The 17,643-nt window shown below is 39.3% G+C and overlaps 1 protein-coding gene across 9 annotated transcripts in view; it reads right to left on the reverse strand.

Moving 5' to 3' along the window:
- TMEM177 (transmembrane protein 177) overlaps positions 1 to 17,643 on the reverse strand; it is a 74,893-nt gene that overhangs the window by 15,675 nt on the left and 41,575 nt on the right. For 4 of the 9 annotated variants that reach the window (XM_030241527.2, XM_018911384.3, XM_030241528.2 and 1 more), the window contains exon 3: positions 16,446 to 17,595. The exons of 2 other annotated variants lie outside the window; for them this stretch is intronic. In XM_030241527.2, coding sequence (XP_030097387.1) covers positions 16,631 to 17,581 — 951 coding nt within the window. In that variant the 5' untranslated portion in view covers positions 17,582 to 17,595 and the 3' untranslated portion in view covers positions 16,446 to 16,630. Of the gene's footprint in view, positions 1 to 16,443; positions 17,596 to 17,643 lie in introns of those variants that run through there. 3 more of the 9 variants (XM_050977103.1, XM_030241537.2, XM_009087856.4) reach the window with 1 other exon arrangement.

The following is a 17,643-nucleotide window of genomic DNA, read 5'->3' on the forward strand; positions in this document are numbered from 1 at the left end:
TAAGTGGATTCATGGCTGATCATTCACATTTACTGCTGTCTCCTGAGGGGATGCTGCTTAACAAGCTCACCGGATGGCACAGCTAATTTGTAAGTCAGTGTTTCAGCTGTGTCACTTACAACATGCAGCATCTTTTTATGCAGCAAGAACATCTTTAATTTACATACTCAACATCATCAAGCTGTTCAGGTGTGACCATGCTACAAAACCTACACCATTCTAGTACAGCTTTGTGCAGACATTATTTATTTATTTGTTATATCAGCCTACGTAAGCACAAAATAAAAGCATGCAGAAAAGGCACATGAATTTTCTTTAGCTTAAAAATCAGTCACAAGAATCTTGTTCCTACAAAGACCATATAGGCTGCAAACCCATATTTTATGTCTAAACATATCTGCTTCTTGCAGCCTTTTCCAGTGATTTACAATGCCAATTATGCTAGAATTGGACATATGGAATGGCATCATCGGGGATGATGAAGGTCTGCAAGCTTTGTATAGAACAAAGGTGTTTGAAGCAATACAGCAGATAGATGTTTGTTTTCCAAGAAAAACCAAAGGGTATTGCTTTCTGCACCCAAATTAAACCAAAGGCTCAAACCAAACAAAAGCAATACATCACAAGAGCAAACACAATGATGAAATAATTTTACATATGCATCCATAGAGGATATCAGAGTGATCAATTTGCATACCCAATTCTGAAATAAGATTCCTGTGTGACTAGTTGGTTTTATTGCAATCTTTTGTTCCATCTACAGGAACCTCCACCTGTGCTGCCAGCCAGCTGCAATAGGCTGTTACACAACTCAACACATGTCCCAGTTAGTCCCTAAAACTGGTTTCACCCAGCTCTCAAGATTTCATTTCTCTTGAGAAAAGTAATTTACTAATTGTGATTTGTACTTTAGGCATCTGGTAATGTCCTGTGCCTTCAAGGCCCTCCTGACATTGTGTTCCTGTGCTTTTTGGTGGCCTGAGTTGTATTGCCCTGCTTTTTTTCAGTGAACTTCAAGGCCTGGCTTCCTGATAAAATAACTCATGTATCACTAGCACAATGTGTGCATCCCCACTCTAAGGTCACTGGATAGTTCAATGTACAGAAATAATGGTTTGTTGGGATGTGCATAAAGATAAGCAGAGAGATATAAATAGATACGCTTTCTTAACGTTCTGTTATTAATATATCTTCGTTATGGCAGTATGACTGCTGTGTTATCAAAACTGCTTTACAACAGATGCAAACTTTTAAGCAGACATATGGGCTGATACAGTCTAGAGAGCTCTTTGAAGCCAGAGGGTGAATAATTGAACCAGCTTAACTTTAAATCCTCTCAAAAAGCACACAGTTTTTGGAATCAAGCAATTGCAGTTTGCTTTAGAATGATGAGCTTTTAAAAAAGCTAAATCTAAAGGAAATTTTATCACTGTTCCACAATATATTTTTCTTTTTTTCCTCTTACACATACCTCATCTACATCTCTGTGGCTTGGAACATGGGTTTGTTCACTGCCTGTCCACGGCTTAACAATGGGACGCCAGATTCACCGCTATTTACATTGCTTGACTCCCACTGCCTGCCTAAATGTCAATTATAATGAAAGAGAAGAAGAAACATGGTGGGGAGGTCTTTTTGAGTGAGCTTTCTAGATTATTGTGTCTTGTTTTTAACAAGGGTTTCATTTTTCATCACAGCGTCCAGTAATCAGTCTTATCCATCCTTTGGTATTTCCAATCAGCAATCTGTTCAGATTCTAATCAGCTTTTAAACACTAAATTGTGTCCATTTTAAACCTGCCTTTTGTATTGATAAGAAAAGGATATTTAGAGTGAAATGAACACACACAGAGCCCTACAGAACATATCCCTAGTTTGGGCTGCTGCATTGTTCCTCCATGCAAGTCCCAAACAGCCTCCCTGTGACTAACATTGCCATGGCCTGATTTACACACAGATTTAGTATCTGCAACTCATCATAATATTTAAACTTCTGGGTGGCTCAACTCTTTTGAGAAGTTGGACCTAATAGCATTCTACACAGAAAAAGATATAAGTACCTATTAACCTGTAGCAATCTACCATAGCATTTATAAAGATATGAATAATGTGCAGAGTCATGCACATCTTACTAATGCAGGCTGAATTATTCATTGCAAAGCTGGGCAATATTTTTATCAAATACTTATTATGGATAAATATTTTCCTTATTCAGTACCTCGATGCATGTTTGAATAACACCTTGCAAATAATTCTTCATGCAAATGTCGCACTGAAATATTAGCTCTTTCTTCTTTTGAATAGTTATTTCCAAATCAATTTCCTTTGTGTTATTTATTCATTACAAATGAATAAATGGTATTCATGGAGCTTGTTTCTCTCTAGGCTAATAAACAGACTTGGTGTTAGCCCCTGAGTACTTGTAATCTCAGCTTTAAATGTGCAAACTCTTGCACACAGTGGATCTCTATGCTATCACAATATTTCTGGCATCAACATGGAGATAAAAGAAACATAGGAAACCAAGGAAAAGAGACTCAAAAGTTCAAAATATGAAGCCAATGCATATGGATCGGTTATATGCCCTTATTCCATTGACTGTCATTCTTTATGTTGGTTTTGGTCTTTCTGCCCTTTTCTTTCTTTAATGCCTGAATACATTAAATCTCATATTTTCTTGTCTATTTGTTTGAGATGTGCTTGCAGTTTATATTTGCTTGCAATTACTCCTCAATTTCTGATCAAATGCCGCTGCTCTTGCAGGACTGTACATATAAAACTCTAAATAATTCTCCAGCCGTGCAAATATTTTTGAAGACTTAACCCCAAGGCACACAGGTGCTGCTTTTGTCTTCTTTCCTTTAATTTTCAAATATAAACACACCATCACCATGAACAAAATTCACTTTTGCCATCAGTGGCCAAAACAGGATAGCCCTGACATTCTGTGGTGCAAAACCTTGTGGACAGCCTGTACTTCCTAAGTTTGAGGGAAAGTATTTCTTATAAATTATAGACAAGATGTGCATACTGTGAGGTAAAATGTGGCCAGTGATTCCCAGCTCCTGGAGGCACAGGCTAGCTTGTGTCCATAAGGATCAGGGCTCCCTCCCTCTTAGAAAGGTCACACACACATTACAGGATGGCCCTTCTTACAGTGAGACACCATCATTATTGTCATTATTACTGTTATTACTGCTGCTATGGTAATGCCACCAACAGGGAGCTGGCTTTTTTCAAGTGCACCGGGTAAAATAATGTGGTGCCTGTGCTGCAGCCCTCTGGGGCAAGACTTTTACAGGTCAGGCTGTTGGCCTGGTGTGGAGTATGCAGGAACATGAGGGCTCTGGGTGACACTGGATAACCAGCCAAGGTGATAGGGAGTCACACCCAGCAGAGTTAGGAGAGACATTTCAAAATCATGCTCCAGGACCAAATGGAAATGCTGGTGCAGGTGCACCCTACAGTGTGTGCACAGATGTTACTCTCCTGCAGCAGATCAAGCTCCCTTCTGCTAGAATGAAATGCTACTTTAAAAATGCTTCTAGCTGCAAACTGGCATTACTGCTTCCTCCCAGTAATGAGGCTCTGGCAAACCATTTACTAGCATTACAATTTACCTGTACTCAGCTTTGCACTCGCATTTGCTGATCACTGCAGCTGAAGCAAAAGAAAATAAACACATTGAACACATGCACACATTACTTAAATATAATGCACATTACTACATATTGTCCTCAAAATAAATTAAAAAAAACCAGAAAGCAAATTCACAGAACGGGGTCTCTGTCTACTCTGCCAGGTACCTAAAAGTCTGTTGTGATCTCTGATCAGTCAGATCAGAGTCAGATATTTATGACCTTGTAATTTTTGAACATAGAAAAATGTTAAGTCATAGCTACTTTTAAAAGAAAACACTGTTGTGTTGAGAAAGAAAAGATAATAGCAGCACAGGTTCTGGCCAGATCTAAATCCCAGGTGATGGAGAGAGAGAGGGGATTAGGATAGGATCCTGTGGTCCAGGGACAGCCAAAGTAAATGGTGATTATCCAGTTCTACATTAGGCAATTTTCCATTCACCTATGCCATGTTTTTTAGAATAATAACCATAGGAATTATTTAACATCTTTATTTACTGCCACTCTTCTACTTACAGATGAAGGCTGCAGCAGTTACCATCATGAAACAGGACCATATGGCTTCAAGATCAGAAACAAATTTGCTAAACCCTGTCTGTATTATTTTAATTCCTATCTTGATAATGAAACACCAAATGAGAACAGAATTCAGCCTAAAAGATGAGGTGTCAGAATAATTTTATATCTTGTCACTAGGTAATGACTTTAATGGTATGTCTTACTTAGGTACCTTCATTAACAACTTAATGGTGAGAGCATGTTTTAGCAATTGTGAACATGTGGAATACTCCATGTTCTGGGGCAAAAAAATAGTTTAATGAGGAGAGAGCCAATTTCCTGAAGAAGTGCCTTATATAGTTCCTGCTTTTAAAAAAGAACAGAAACATGGACAATTTATCATTACAAGGTATAAAACCACTTAACTTCATGGTTTGGTGCATTTATAGCACTCCTGCAGAGGGGAGAGAGATTAATAGATTTTTCTCATGTGGTAAAATATGTGGAAATCTGTTCTTCCAAGTCCTTTTGCTCAGTAGAGAAACTATCATTACCAGGAGATTGGGTTCAAAGAGCAAACTATCACTTAGCCTCTCAGTCACTTCATGTTTCTCTCCATGTTTATTATGTTTTTAGGCACCTTTGAAAATGTGACCCATAGACACCCAAACCCTGTGAATAGAGCTTTGATAAATTCTCATATCTTTCAAATACATTGTACTTTATTTTATTATAAGCAAGTAGCTTTAACTTCAGAGGGCAAGAAACAATAGCAATAACAAAACCTCAAAACAACAGTGCTGCAATGTTTAGCAGAAGTAAAGAAGCTGCAGCAAGGAACAACCATGAACATTATGTCATCTAGTCCATCTTGCCAACAAACGATGTTTCTCTACAGCCTTGGCAAGCAAATCTCATAATTAGGCTTGCCAAAATAAAAACTGGCAAAAGCCTTGATACCTGATGTGCAAAGAAAAGAAATTAGTACAAACCTAGTATTTACTTTGTCTGCATCTTTTTCAGAATTGAAGCAGAAATGCTTCAGTGTCCTTGAATATTCATCCCCAGGAAAAAGCTCATCTAAATTTGCTTTCTTGGTACTTCACAGTTCATGTCATCTTGCATTTTTCCAGTAAGTTTAAGTAGAAAAATTCTACAGGGAAAGTTTAATTTTCTTTTCTTATTTGCCAAATATAAGATTATTTACCAGCCTACATCTGCAAGTTATGACAAGCTTACCATAATAAAAAAAGACTGTGAGTTCAGGGAACTGAGATTTAGCACACTAAAAGATTATAGTTTTAAACAGTCTCAAGCTCTCTTACTGTTCTGCAGCAAAACCCTTTCTGTCTCTGAGCTCTCTAGCTAGCCTACCCTTTTCCTTTGCAACCATTCTATTTCTTGTTGACTCCAAATAACATATTTGCATAAAGAAAGTGGATTCTGTCTATCTAGAAAACTATATCATGTTAATGGTCCTCTGTTATACAAGAAAGATTAAATAAGCAGGGCAGACATCAAAAATCTCCAAATAGAAGATATTCTCATCCTCACATAGGAGTGAAGTTACATGAGATACTTGGAAATTTGGATGGCAGCAACCAGTTTAGTGATGATGAATACTTAACTGGACAAAATGCTTTTCCCTATAATATACATTTTTGTTAACACCGGTCACAAACCAGACCAAATAAAGGATCTTTAGGCTGATGGTGCACAAAACCCATTCTGCTTAGAGGTCAGGGCGACTGGAATGGTGCCTGCTACTCTCCCCAGCCCATGCTGGGCTGGTACACACAGCACTCTGAAAATCCAGGTAGGAGCCATGGCCAGGATGTGGCACCTGCTCCCCTGTTATCTTGGTAAGCACAAACTGAGAGCTGCCTGAAAATAATCTATACATCAAGCCTATGGTACCATTTGCTTGGCAAACAGATACCACAGAGTAATAGCAATGCTGTGCTGATAATTTTTTTCCATTTTTGGTCAAACAGAAATTTTTAGGGACAGAACATCGTAGGCACTTTGGAATAACCCTATTTTTTTGAGTGGCAAACTTGGCGCAAATAAATCTTGCCTTTTAGAGAAGGGTCGCTCAGTTCCTTCTGAGGAACCAACATCTGGGGTGCTAAAGGGCCAAAGCTCCATGGGAAAAAGAAAATGGCTCAGTTGACAAGACAATACACCTGCTGCATTTGCCTTACACCAGGCTTTAAGCAAAGCCAGTGTCTGGCCAAACCTTCTTGACTCAAATGGCATCCTGTTCGTCTATGGTAACTAAGTAACTCAGAGTTGCCAAAGTGCAGACACTTCATTTTGGTCTTATTAACAGATGACAGCAACCTTGGGCCAGTCTCCCTTCCCCTTGGTTTGACTCTCATTAATCAAGCCCTCGAGGCAGATATTAGTTTTCCTACCAGCATGGCCTTGGCACTTAAAATCCCAGTATTATACACGGCAGATGTAACATTAGGGGAACCAAAGAATCTCAGCCTGCAACTCCATTCAGCCTGTTAATTGCAGGAAAAGCAGTCATGTCCTCAAAGTCTTTGTGCTTTGCTGAATTCCTGAAAATAAGTTCTCTTTCAGAGAGAATGTCAAGTGTTATCCCCACTGGGCAGGAGTTACTCAAGCACATATGCTCATCACTGATTTGCTGCCAGTGCATGTGTGACTGCCTCCCTGCCAAGGGGGACACAAAGTTCACATCTGACACACAGGTTTCCCCTGGATGTTGTCTGCCTGGCAAACCACTGGTCTTGGTCCACGATATTATTAATCACCAGAAACAGGGCAGGGGAAAACTTCTGAATTTGTGATTTTCCTTACATTATTTATAGGGACATTGAGCAGTAATTTTTAAGCTAGGGAATCACTGTTTCATAGCTGACAGCCCATGAGCCCATCCATGAACTGCAGGGTGGAAAACCTTTAATAGCTGAGTTACAAAATGTGCAATGAGTTTATGATGGTATGATGGATGCACACATTAAACACCAAGAAAATAAACAGCTACAACATGATCTGTATTTTACACATTGCTTTTCATGAAACCTGTTCATGCAATAAGAAATTCATATTGCGTGCTCTTTGATAGCCTGGATAGAAATGAATCCAAAGGAAATTACAAAGTACTAAAAAGTACTGTAAAGATGGAAAATTGTAGAAGACACAAGGTGATAATATTTCTGTGCCAAGTCTATAGAAAAGGGCTTTTTTTGATCATAATGAAAAAATTTAGCAGTCTTTTTGCTCTCCATAACCTCTTTACCTCTTTAGTAGCAATGAAAGTGTTGGTTTGATTCTTTTTTCTTTTTTTTTTTTTTTTTTTCTAGGAAGCCAACATAAAAAGAAAACCCAAGGTAAAATAAGACTTGAGAAGGAGGCAGAGGGTACATGGTTCCACACTGCTGAAAATAATCTGTCCAAGGAAAACCCGATCACGGCTTTGTGGTGAGGTCAGCCACCTTGTGGGATTACTTGGTTTCAGTCCCTAATTTCCCAAGGAGTTAAACACTTTCCACATTAGCTACAATGAATATGATGCAAATATTCCTTGGGTTGCATGACACAAGTATCCTAGTCCCCATTCTATTTCGCTGCCCATAATATTCCCTCTATCTCTTCCTCTTCCAAAGCCACAATTCCTAAATTTCCTCCTACACCATGACACAGGGATCTCCTTCGTCCATTCGTGCCTGCAACTCCCTCTTTCATATAATCTCCAGGAGATTATGGTTTAAATCTACAAATCATAAGCCTGAAGAGAAGATTTAGCACAGATCTATATTCTCAACATGCACGCTAGCATGTCACACAACACAGTGGGCACAATGTCACCTCCTGCAGCTGTGTGATAAAAGGACATCCCAGATCCCAGTGGTAATGGGTTGGATCCTAGCAGTGAAGCTTTGGATGGCTCTGAGCACAGAGCAGCCTGATCCCCTCCACAGATCCAGCAGCAGTGACCCAAGGGCTAAGCTGTAATCTTTGCTGGTCAGCAGGAGCACGACCGGGTCACTTCCAGAGCCTGGCTGCATTCTGCCTGCCAGGTAAGCAGAGCTTGTGCTGGGCTGATGCACCTTCCATGGCTTCCAATTTGCATCACAACATCTGCCATGCCTCCTGCTGCTTTGAGGGAAGCACTTCTGTTGGATTTGGCCATCAATATTGGCTCTCTCTATACCATTCAAAGCAAAATTCAGTAGAAAATCTTTAAGATTAAAACCAGAGCAGCACCATGAAAGAAAACTAGTGCATAGTAGGTCTGTTCTTTTTCCAGAAACTTTCATAGTTTAGGCTGAAGCCAACATGCACCCAACATCCATAAAAACCAGCTAAAGATCAATTATTTCACACCAGACATCAGACTGGAAAGTCCAAGGTGATGATGTTCAGTAAAAGGAGAAAAAATTTGGACATATCTGATCCCAGAACACGCACACACACATTTTTACAGAGTTCAAAGCTGCATCAAATCTTCTTCCAGTCTCAAAATAAAACAAACTTCAGAGACAGCCATGGTAAAATTTGGGAAATCTGTGCTACAGGTAAACTTCTCCAGTGCAAGCATATTTTTTATCTGGATCAAGGAAATAATAAATGTGTGTGCCAGCTGAACTGCTTGTTCAGAAGATGGCACCATGCTTGGCTACTGCATTTTTTCTGCATAAGCAGAAAAAAAGATCTAGTCACCACATGACTCTAGCAGAAAATGTACCTTTTTGATTCATCTATTGTGAGGTTTCAGCAGAGATTTATTTTTCTAATACTAACTGAAAAAATCCCTAATATGTTGAAAATCCCAATTACTCTTCTTCTCATTCAGATCTCAGATCATTTCCATGCTTCTATATATCCAGTTTTGCTACTGGAAAGTAAAAAAAAAAAAAAAAAAAAAAAATTGAAAGAAATGTTTTTACAGTTCAATTTACAATTGCTAAAGCATGACTTCAATTTGCAATACATAAATTATGTTCTGGCCAGAGAAGCAAGAAAAAAACCTTTGCCTTTTCACCTGCTTCACAAGTGTAAAGCCATCATAAACATGGCAAGTTTTCATATAGCCACTTGCAACTGTGCCACAGCTGTCTTCATATAAGATATAGGCAAACATGATTAGGATCTCTAAATTGCAATTGCAAAAAAACTACTGAATTTATAACTTCCATAAAACTATGGATTCAGCATTTCCTTTTATAAGTTGCTTCAATAAAAAGTTTGTCTGGTTGCTGATTTGACTTTTTCAATATTCCTTATGATATCTTTAGGTTAAGATGAAGAATGTGGAAATCAAAGGGAAATAACTGTTAGGGGATGAACACAATTTTCCAAATTGCTTAAAAGAATATTTAAAAATAATAATCTTTGGGATCACTGGCTTTTATTTTCCTATGGCAACTTCTAACTGTCACAGGCATATAATGAATGTCTGAACATTAAGAATTTATGTGTGCTGCCTTGGATGAGCATAATTCTCAACTATTATTAATGAGGAACTATAAAACACACTTCAAGATTTATGCCTAAATTACATGAAGTTTCCAAAAACCATAAATACATCTGTCTATGGGTATCTACAGAGAATTATATAACATGCTTTTAAAACATGGTCACTGAGGCAGTGAAACTCGTCCCAAATGAGAAAAGATCTTACAAGGAAAACTTTCTACAGAGTAATTCTTACCCTGCTCTGTTGTCTGAAATATTTATATAGCTGCCTCCAGTCTAGTCAGAAAATCAAGAATAAAAAAATGGGGGGAAAAAGATTTTTTTTAAAAAAAACCAGGCTTGTTATTTACAACATGGCTTGATCTTAATTTTAACTCTTCCCTGAGAAATTGATCCAGTATTTCACTGTCTAATTAATTTAAGAATCAATGTAGCTTTAAAATAGTAATGCAGGTTATAGTTTTATCTTTACTTCCTCCTAAGTTGTATCTCTTAATAGCTACAGTGGTATAATTTACCAGTTTGCACTTCTAAAATTCCAGTTCTGATTTTTATATCATAAATCATGGTTTCATTTTTAGCCAATTCACATTGATATTGACCATTATATTTGTGGTAACAGAACTCTACAAAGATCCATTTGCTTTGGCTGGAAATAAGCAGTAGCATGGACTTTTTTTATCAGCATACCTGATAGAGCCACTGTGGTTTTGAACTGCCACACGTTGCTTAGTGCAAGTTGGAGAGGGAACCATCACACTGGGTTTTCAACTCCTCTAAATCAGGGCTTGCTCCAGTGACATCTGCAGTGGCAGAGCAGCAACTGCTTCCAGGGCAAAGGAGCACTGAAGAGGAACTGGTTTGGGTAAGGGGGCTGAAGCAGAAGCTTTGTGTTACCTGTAGTACCTGAGACAGGCCTGCATACATGGAGCTGGGAAGGGATGGAGAAGGTGCTGCTTGAGGATGCACTGAGCAGACAACCCAGAAATCAGATGCAATTGGTTACAGAATGTATTGCAATTCTTGTGCAGTACACATCTCGGGAGAACATCAAGACTTGGAGCATGTAAGGTACGTGGGATTATTTTCTTTAGTTTTGCCTACACTTTTCTTCCTCATTCCAACCCCCTCATCCTTGCAAGACTCTTTCAAAATATTTTATCAAATGTAAGTGTTCTTTCCAGCAGACAAAACCCAACAGACCCCTCTGCTGCTGCTCAGTGGCAGGTAATTAAAACCCATGCATAAAGTCCTCAGTGTAAGTGGCAATATAAGAACCCACAGTTCTCAAAATCAGCACACGCATGTGCCTGAGCTAAGTACAAGCAGCTAACGGCACTGCATTAGTTATAACTTCTCAACTCACAATACCTCACCTAGCCAGAAGTATATGAAATACCCTGCAATTTTCAGGAACAGGAAACAAAGTTTCTAAGGGCTTGAAGGGAATAGCAGTTTAAAAGGGACAGAAGCAAATTAAGATCAAAAGTGAACTGGGTGCCATAGACAGTGAATAAGAAATACATCTTTTAAAGAGTAATGCTAAGCGAAAATTTCAGAAGTAACATCAAATTATTTTCTTATGGCAAAATAGGAAAGGTTTTAACTACAATGTCTATTTTTCATGTAGTCAAAAGCATTTTACCCTGAAAAAAACCATGTAGACTACATGTAGTAAAACACAGGAGAATGTAACCTGCTGTGGTCTTTGGCAGGTAAGTATACTGTAGGAAGAAGTAGGAGGTGCAAAAGAAAGTGCAAGCAGCAAGTCAGCACTTAAGTTCACAAATCTTGCTTGAACAAGCTAAAGCAACTTGTAAGATGAGTCAGCAGGAAGAAGAGGCAATTAGAATAACAGAGCAAGGGGAAATGAAACAGAGAATGAAGAAACAACAACATTCCCACTGGAAAATTTCCAGCATATGATAGAAACAAAACTTCCAGAGGTCAGCAGGTCTGCACTAAACCACTAAACAGTTACTGGATAAAAGTTGTTTGGATACTGCATTTCCTTTCTTCATGTTCACTCTGCAAGAACTGCTGGAACTGTCAACCTGGCATCAGGCTTGCAATGTCTTGTGTTTTCTAATACTCTTAGTCACCCTAATGAGATCTGCTTTTGCAAGACTTCTACAGAAGTAGTTTTATTATACACAAAGGAAAACACAGCTTCTGCTTCACCTGTTACTCATTTATATTGAAAGAAGCTGTTAACACCTTGACTACATTAACAAGGTAATGCTCCTGCAAAACATAGCAGAAAGTCTGAGAAACCAGGTCAGGACTGGAAAAGGTCCAACTTTCCAGATGATGGAAGTTCAACCATGGGAGGAAAAAAAAAACTTAGCAGGAAAAAGTTCTTCAGTAAGCATGATTTGGGGGACAATTATTTTTTCAAAACAAGCAGAGAGCACCACAAATTCTTCTATCAGTATGTTTTTCCTACAGAAAAACTAAGGTAGCAGTCAAAAAAAAGTACACCTGGGTTGGCTGTGTTTATCAAAGTGCATTTTTGGACACAAAACTGAGTTTTAAAGAACAGGCTTTCTCTCAGAATTGAAGACCAGGATAGATTTTTGCAAACTTGGTCTTACTGAAGAGAGTAAAATCTTCCAGCTGCAGAGATATTTCAGTGTTCATTTCTGGCTACAGAGCTTGAGAGTTTGGCTTGTACTTTTCCAGATGGGAAAAACAGACGGATTTCTGGCCAAATTTTAGTAATTTTCTCCACTTTATGGATTTGGCAGTTTGAGCAGCCTGAATATACTCACTTCAGCTTAACAAACAATATACTGTCAGTGAAAAAGATGTCCAGCAAAACCATAAGCCATTTTTCAGTGCCTTCAGTTTAATTCATCTAACATACCAATTTCTGGAGAGTAATAACTTTTTTTTTTTTCATTCTTAAGTCTGGTTTTGACAACAACCAAATTTCTCTCTTCCTGAAGGTGTCCTCCTTATTCCAAGATCTTAAGTATGTCTCCCTACATCAGCATTGTTCTGCTTGAAAGGCATTCTGCCTTTCAATAATATAGAATTCCAGCTGAGATGAATGAAATCAAGGAGGAACTGGATGCATGGATAGCAGATTGTCTGCAACTTACTAATTTTTATATGAATGTAATCACACCTGCTACATGGATCTTTTAGTGAACAGGAGCAGACAATAGTTGCAGGATAGGGCCCACATACTGCACATAGCAATAGTCACTCTTTGATGGATCCTCTGCATTTGTTCCTCTGGTGAAAGCCACTTGTGTTTCAGTCATGATGATTTGATTCATGTATTCAAATTCCCACCCCACCCATGAAAGCCACACTTTGTCACTGTGGTTGTTTCACAACTGCTACAGCCAAGGGCAAAACAGTAGTAGGCTCTTCCCAGCATCACCTCTCCCAACACCACCAACTTTCCCTGCAGAGCGAGAAGCTCCACAGCTCTGCAGTCAGCTCTCTCACCATTATATCTGTCAAATTCTGGAAACCGCTTTAATATGAAATGGGGTGATAGCAGTACTCTACTGTAATAAAAACGGCTGTTTTCTGAAAGACCACTGCACTTCAACTGAACCCCTCTGGGCAAGTTCACATGCTTTACTCAGTGCCACCTGGGTGGAGATTTCCCTCTCTCTGAAGCTCCTGCTTCTGTAAACTGCTAGAGAAGCCAGATACCCATAGCAGCTGATTCAGGAATTGCTGTAATCAGATGACTTCCACAGCTTATCTTCAAGAAAACTGTCTAGTTCTCAATATTGCTCTTTTCTGACAACTTTATATTTTTGACCATTAAACAAGCTGAAGGTATCTCCACAACAAAAAACTGCAATTTTTATGATAAAGAAATATGTGAGTCAGGCCCTTAAGTACATTTCTTACACTTCAGTGGGAATTCTGAGCAAAGCACCTGGGTGACCCTCATCTCTTGCAGCATCACCCAGTAAAGCTTTATGTAGCAGCAAGAATTGCATTTATATAAAAAAGAAGTTACAAGGATAATTTTCTTTTCAGTTGCACAGAACATTCAGGATAACAACACAAATAAACCAGTCAAGCAAATCCCTCTTTAAACTAGATTTTATCTAAATTTAAACTAGTAACTCATTTTGGTCATTTGCTACTTATACTTCATCCTTTAATCACTTTACCAGACAGAGAGCTTCATATCTGTAGATAGTATCCATTTTTATGAGAGCTCATTATTCCACTGACATCTCTGCTTTTACAGTTTCTAGACTTAGACTTCTTTTATCTAAATCTCCTAGCAATTCCTTTTAGCTTAACATTTTTTGTTGCTTTTCTACACAAAAATTTGTACAAAGTGTCCTTTGTCTGAGCAGCAAAAGACAAGCCAGTTAATACTAAAACAAGCGCTTCAAATTGCTCAGAATTTCAGCTTCAGAGCTGGGGGAGGCTATTCACTGACACAATTTGCTGAAAACTGATTTGTTTGGCCTTTTCTGGGCCATTGAATGAACTTGCTTTTCTACATCAGACCATTCTTAGTATGGAATGTTTTCACCTTTGATTCTAGGATGCTTGCTTCTAGTGAACTCTCAAAACCAGACCATTTTTACTACCAGTATGTGGAGTTCATGTTTGATTTCAATGATAGTTCTACCTACAGGAAAACATCTGCAGTATAATAAAAGACTTTTCATGAGTACTGTCATGGCCATGTATTTGAGTTGTGCTATTCTTACTTGCCAAATAGCATGGGTGATCTTGCAAACAGAAATTACCTGGCAACACACACAAAAATCTTTTCCAGGACAACCTGCACATTCCCAAAGGTCAGAGAAATCTTACTAAGCAGTTGTGATTGCAGGTCCTGTTTTCCCTATATTGACACTATAACACTGTGCTCAACTGTATAGAGAGGGAGGGGTGTAAGCTCTTGGCAAGAATGTGTCTCTGGAAAGACAGGTCATGCATCTTGCTGCTAGCCAGCCCTTCCTTACCAACACCAATGTGCCACAGCCAGTTCAAAGAAGGGTAAATGGGACAAAACATTTATAGATACATGGAGCTTCTTGGAGAATCCCACTGCAAGAGTCAAGTGAAGTGCACAGCTGCAAACCCATTAGCATCACTGGGGCTTTACACCCCAACAATGTCAAATAACCACACTAGCTGCAGGCATCATGATGAAAAACAACAGTAAGGAGTGATAAAAGATAAGTAGATTATTTTATTTTGTTTAAACTGCTACTTCTTGTATATCTCCAAGAAGGCCTTGATTTCCTCTCTGCACTCTATGTAGCAGCAGCTCCTTCAACCACATAAACTAAATGGGCCAAATTCTCTCTGAGAATATTTCACAGAGTTTAGATTTTTCTGAAGGAGTAACAGGAGGATGAAATAAACTCACAGACTATATAAACCAGGAATTATATTCCAGTCTTGAGTCACTATATCACTCTACCAACAAACTTCTGTGATGTCTTATATTGGATTTATCTGGAAGTAAAAAAAAAATAAAACCTCAAAGTTTTTAAAGACCCCTGCCTAAAAGTAAAGTCTCTTCTTATTCCACAGAACAGGAAATTTTACCACTCTTTCACAAAGGACACAAAAACAATAGCTTTATGCCTTACAGTCAGAAAAACACCAGAGAGACATCTCATGACCTGATGAGGACAAGTGCAAGCAATAGGTGGTTTCAGAAGCTCATGGCACAGATTACTTCAGCAGAAACTTAAACATCTCACACACATGGCTTCAGCAATGGAGAGTAACACCAGTGCTTCAGCAGCCAGAATATCAATTTTATGTCACCATGTGACTCAAAAGGGAAACAGAACTCAGTAATGCTTTGAGCAAACTGAGCATGACAGTTCTTATTGAAGCAGATGAAGAAAGGACAAAGCCAGGGCAGAGAGGACACTCAGCACATCTCTGACTGAGAAGACACAAAAAAATAGAAGCTGCTGGTGAGAATGATGACAGAGATCAGAACTACTCTGACATCACCAGGGAGAGCTACTGGAACAGTAATAGAAACATAGGAAAGAAGGAACCACAGAGTTTGAAAATAATCACCTTGAAAATCAACATGAGGCTATAGTGGAAAGCTTACTGCCATTGCAGTAAAGACTTCTCCAGAAGATTAGTAATCCTGAGCAAAGCTTGGCCTGCCAGACAAAATCTTGTTGAGCCAGGAGAATAATCTCCTTTGGATACAGGAGAATAATCTCTTTGGCAACTCTGCATCCAAGACCTCACCAGTTTCTGCACCAAATGCCAGATTTATGTCTCATACCTCACCTTCACTGACATAGCAGATGACCTACATCTACACGTATTTTTCAATGAAACAAAAAACTCTACCAAAGCAAGCAGAAAAACCTTTCCTCAACATGCTTATCCCACTTGTGAGAAAACAACCCAGGACACTCCTGTTACATACTACCACTCCTGGGGAACATTCACAGTGACATTGCAGTCACTGTGTACTAGAGAGAAGAACTAGATTTAAGCAAATGACACAAGTGCTGGTAATGAACTGTCTGTGCTGGTAGGAACTGCAGCATAACTAATGTCTCCTGCTGAAGAATGGTGATTGCAGCATAAGAATATACACAGCACAAGAACTTACACAGAACAGAAACATTCTGTGTCTTGTTATTTATGTAACCACACGATACAGACTGCCCATTTTTTTAAATATCTGTGTTGTTCCACAGGAGAAACAGCAAACACCCCAGTTTAAATTATGATTCCAAAACCTCCACTGGACTTGCACCTTGCAATTTGCCAGACTGAAATGGCAGGAAGGCAAAACAGCACAGAACTTCCAGATCAGTGACTGAAAAGTTTCCCTTCTCAGCAGTCTTGCAATTTGAGATGCACACAGAACCGAGCACTTTGGAAGCAAGTCTTTAATATTTTAAGAGAGAATTCTTTATTCAAGAAACGTGCAATAACTCTTTCTGAACTATATGCAAAAATAAACCCCAAAATTCTAATGGAGATACAGAAGAAAAAAAGAAAAAAAAAAAAGCAGCACAGCGGTGTTCCAAAATACATAATTCACAAGTTTAAAATTCAAGCACTCCCATCAGATGCCTGGAGCTCTCTTAAAATATCAAGAATCAAAGTTCTCCGGTAAGTGTATGGGGTATACTTTATTCTGAACCAGTGCCTTGGGAAAAGGTTACCACTCGGGGCATACATTTTCATCCCTTGTTTGCCCATCAGGCCACGAAAAATCCTGTTGCGGGACAAGATTTTATCATAAAATTCAAGGCCACCGCTGGCATAGTCCTTGGAAAGCCTGGCTGCCTTGGAGTCGGCCCTGCAGTCCAGGTGATAGGTGATGGCATCAGAAGAAACATAGTAGCAGAGCAGTCCTCCCATGGCAGTGACAAGGTTACAGAGGCCCCGGAGGATCACAGGGCCACTGGATAACCCCAGCAGCAGCTTTAGAGCACTCCCACAGACAAACGTCCCAGCCAAGCAAGTCGGAGCCACAACTGCACTTGCTAAAGGGCTGCCATTCTGCAAGTACACAACTTCTCTGGCAATGGCAAACTTCTGAGCTTTAAGGGAAAATGTGAGAGCTTCCTTCAAAGCCACACCTTCACTGCTCTCCCAGTCTACTTCCTTGCCATTTATTACAACAACATGGTTGACTATTCCTTTTTTATCCTCAGCTGTGCTATCAAAGTTAGGCGGGATACCCACCAAACAGCCTTCAGGCAGCCAGGGAATTCCAGCGCTCACAGGGTGGAAGCTAGAAGCTGCAAAGGCTCTGTAGGAGCCAGGGGACTTCACACCAGTATCTTGAAGGACATCCTGAAATACACCACAGAGCTTCTCTGAAAGCTCAGCTGGCTGCCCCTCTGACCAGCACTCGTGCAGCAGTTTGAATGTCTGCTCAGGAAACACGTGGTAGGAAAGGTTAGTGCCAAGCAGTCCCATGCAAGAAACGGCCAACACAGTGATCTTGTGCTTCTTTAACCACACAGATGCCTTCCACAGGAACCGCACTGCCATAGTCAAATCCTAACCTGTTTGTAACACAAAACCAGGAATTAAAGTGTGCATAGATAGGTTTG

Source organism: Serinus canaria, chromosome 7 (genome assembly GCF_022539315.1).
Source record: "Serinus canaria isolate serCan28SL12 chromosome 7, serCan2020, whole genome shotgun sequence".
Taxonomy (NCBI): Eukaryota; Metazoa; Chordata; class Aves; order Passeriformes; family Fringillidae; genus Serinus; species Serinus canaria.